The sequence below is a fragment of the Mya arenaria genome, chromosome 1, assembly GCF_026914265.1.
Source record: "Mya arenaria isolate MELC-2E11 chromosome 1, ASM2691426v1".
Lineage (NCBI taxonomy): Eukaryota > Metazoa > Mollusca > Bivalvia > Myida > Myidae > Mya > Mya arenaria.
This window is the reverse complement of record NC_069122.1, coordinates 38500230-38503590: the sequence shown is the minus strand read 5'-3', so window position 1 is coordinate 38503590 and position 3361 is coordinate 38500230. Positions and strand designations below refer to the sequence as shown.

At 35.9% G+C, this 3361-nt stretch overlaps 1 protein-coding gene across 1 annotated transcript; it reads left to right on the top strand.

Moving 5' to 3' along the window:
• The first annotated feature begins 250 nt into the window (after nucleotides 1–250).
• Nucleotides 251–1932, top strand: LOC128235093 (pancreas transcription factor 1 subunit alpha-like). Its single transcript, XM_052949820.1, has one exon. The coding sequence runs from the start codon at nucleotides 513–515 to the stop codon at nucleotides 1224–1226; it is 714 nt and encodes a 237-aa protein (XP_052805780.1). The 5' UTR covers nucleotides 251–512; the 3' UTR covers nucleotides 1227–1932.
• The last annotated feature ends 1429 nt before the right edge of the window (nucleotides 1933–3361 follow it).

Sequence of the window (3361 nt, the reverse complement as noted above, 5' to 3'; positions counted from 1 at the left end):
AACAAACTTTGAAGGTACCGGCGGAAATCTATGGAGGCTTTTTACTCTGATATTTAAAATTAAATAATACACCTGTGGTCTCGTGCCCAGCGCGTGCCGATGATGAAAAACGCAATAAACCCCGCCCCCTCGCGCGCTATGACACCTCCGGCGCATGTGCGATGATTTACATACCTGCTGACAACCAATGAGCGTTAGTTTACCTGTCGCCGCAGCGGGGAAGCTGAGCAGTAGACGGTTTGACAATTAATAGGCATGAATTATCGCGAGAGATGTATAAATAATTGAAATTCAGGTGGGATAGCAAGGAGTCAGTTCGTTAGACTTTTAACGGAAGCGTCACCATGAACTTCCTTCTTTGCGAACATTAAAGTAAAAAAGCGGAATAAATAAAGGCGAATATTTTCACATCTTTTGACTGAATAATCAGATATAAATTAATTCAATGCAGTATTAAACTCATTTGACTTTGGTATAAAGTTCAGAAAACAAATTAACATTACATTGCAAAAATGGCAACGTACGAAACAAATGTTGCAGAGATTTCTCCGGAACTGCGTTACGATTCCGGATATTCATCGGCATTTGAACCCAACCCAGGTCCGGCTTCAAATGGACTTGCTTACCAGGAGTATGACTGGACACAGCCGCAGGACGCCATCTACAACAGTTCGCGAAGCATGTATCAAATGCATGACACCATGGAACAGCCGCACGGACATTATCTAAGTTATTCTGGGATTCCGCAGCCGGACTTAGGCATGATGGGAACGTCGTACATTTCTCCGTCAGATATGACGTTCGGAACACCGTTAACGCACATGCCGTACCCAGGACACGAAGCGTACTACTCACAACCTTATAATACGATATCTCCTTCAAGTACAAGCAGTAATTCCTCAACTGGATCGACGTCGGTGGGAATAAATGGACAAAAACCAAAACGTAAACGTGTGCAGTCTATGCCGCAACGTAAAGCGGCGAACGTAAGGGAACGTCGACGTATGTTTCACCTAAACGAAGCGTTTGATGAGCTCCGTAAGCGACTTCCGGCGTTCAACTATGAAAAACGCTTATCAAGGATCGAAACGTTACGGCTTGCTATGACGTATATCGCGTTTATGAAAGACGTCTCCGACGGCAAAGAACCGGACAATGTTGAACTTTTAAGAATACAACGTAAATCAGAACAACAGTTTGGGGATGACAGCCAGGACAGCGAATGAAGAGGGCAGTTTTTACGAGAACTTACGCTTATGTCAGTGCTAAAGTAACACTTTAATTTAAGGAGCTTGTTTGAATGGCTTCTCGCTCATTGGTCAGTATTTGCAGTTAATAGTGCTTTGATTGTCTGCTGTAAACCACTAATGAACATGCTCAAGTTTGTGACAATTTTCTTGTGTATCAAGATAATGTTATTGACTAATCCACGCAATTTTTGCCATACACGTTTAACGTTACTGTTTATTTGCGGAAAAGTGCAATGTGATAAAATGTGTTCATACATATGTTTATTATATTATATATTTGTAAATAATGTTTATTAATGCAGAATATTCTGTGTGCAAGGTATTACAATTGATGTGTTCAAAACTTACCATATGCATTCCATATTTTATTTAATATTTTAATATTTTGAAGGTATTCTATAACAATGGCCACATTTTTACTGTATTTCTTTTACATGTTTTGCTCCATTTTTATTTCGTTTCTTTTTGTATGTACTTTAAACAAAGCAATATTTTAAAACCAATGAAAGTTGTTCAGCATATTACGATACCATTTTTATTATTTTGTCATGTATCATGGAAAAATATTATGAAGTATGCAAGTGTCTTCCGTCATAAACTGTTTATATTGCTACCTTTGGATTTTGTTTTCTTTTGGGTTTGCAGATGCCATTTTTGTCAATAAATTTTCAGACAAAACTGTGCTGGATTTTTATCATTTATTTCTATGCTATTCAGTGTGAAACGCACGTGCGATAAAGTGCAGTTTAAAAAATATGAAATTTAAAACAATGTGAAGTCATTAATAATTATGCCGCCCATCGAACAAGATAACATTATTAGGTTCCTATGGAACTATTGGTTCTAGATTTAAAATTAAACCAGTATTATTAGTATTAATTTAAAACCTTATTTCCAACGAGGGGAAATTTCTCGATCGGTCCTTTGTAGTTGAGAAATCATTGTGTGTTTTTTATGGCAACATTGTTGCATAGTTTATTTCAAATGAAGGACCGCGATCATATCTCGATGGAATACATAAATATACAAGACTTAGTATTAAAAGTACAGAAGCTTATCGAATGTATAAAAATGGACAAGTTGTCCTCGTGTTATATTTGGGGTAGTTTTCACATGTTAAAGCTGCATTCTCACAGATTGAAACTTATGACATTTAAAAAAAATCTCAGAATCAGCTTATTTTGGTATCAATCCCTTTAATTCAGTCATGCAAGATACCTCACAATATAACAGATCTCAAATGTTTGAAAAACTGCCGTAAATTGTATTCTTCGTTAAGCGTTAGTTACGCTTTTAGCCATAAAAAAAATCAATTTTGGAACGTAAATATGAAAAAAAACTGCGGTTTGATCTTTTGTCAGCAGTCTTATATCGCTGCAGCTTCCACACATTTACGCAAGAACGGCTCATTCCAAGACAAAAAATAAAACAATGTGATTGGTAAATAATAAATGATTGACCATTCAATTAACAATTTTGATTACTTTGACCATACCGTAGAATTAACCAGCGTTATACATTTGGTTGCAGACAGCTTTGTTGTGGAATACACAGAATCAGCCACCGTAGACAATACAACTTCTTCAACTAATACTCGTATTTAAAATCAACATAAAAAACATGAATTTTGAGTGATAAACCTTAACTAGTCACTAAATAACGCATTTAATGAAAATATCAATTACTGATAACAAGATTGTATTAAATCTTGCATTTAATAACTGAAAACGCACAGGTATTAAATGATTGGTGGGTATTTAAAGATTTACTGAGGTCAGCGATCCTCTCCTTAGGTAGAAATACCGTTTTATGCACCTTTCATTCAAATTAAACACGGCATCCTTCGTATGAACCAATGTTATGGAGATTTATTCATCCTTTTCCGGTAAATTAAAACAATTGTATGATATATTGTGGTACTGCTTATCTGGGAGTAAGAGTGCATCTTTAAGGGACTTCTTAAAGCTGCACTCTCAAAGATATACCATTTTTACAACCTTTTTATTTTTTGTCTTGGAATGAGCATTTTTGCGTAAATACCCGCAACCCAATGATATAAGATTGCTGACAAAAAAAAAACAGATCCTAGATTTTCATATTTCCGTTCGAAA

Excerpts from the sequence above, each read along its gene's own strand:
- LOC128235093 (XM_052949820.1), top strand. The coding sequence starts at position 513 with ATGGCAACGTACGAAACAAATGTTGCAGAGATTTCTCCGGAACTGCGT.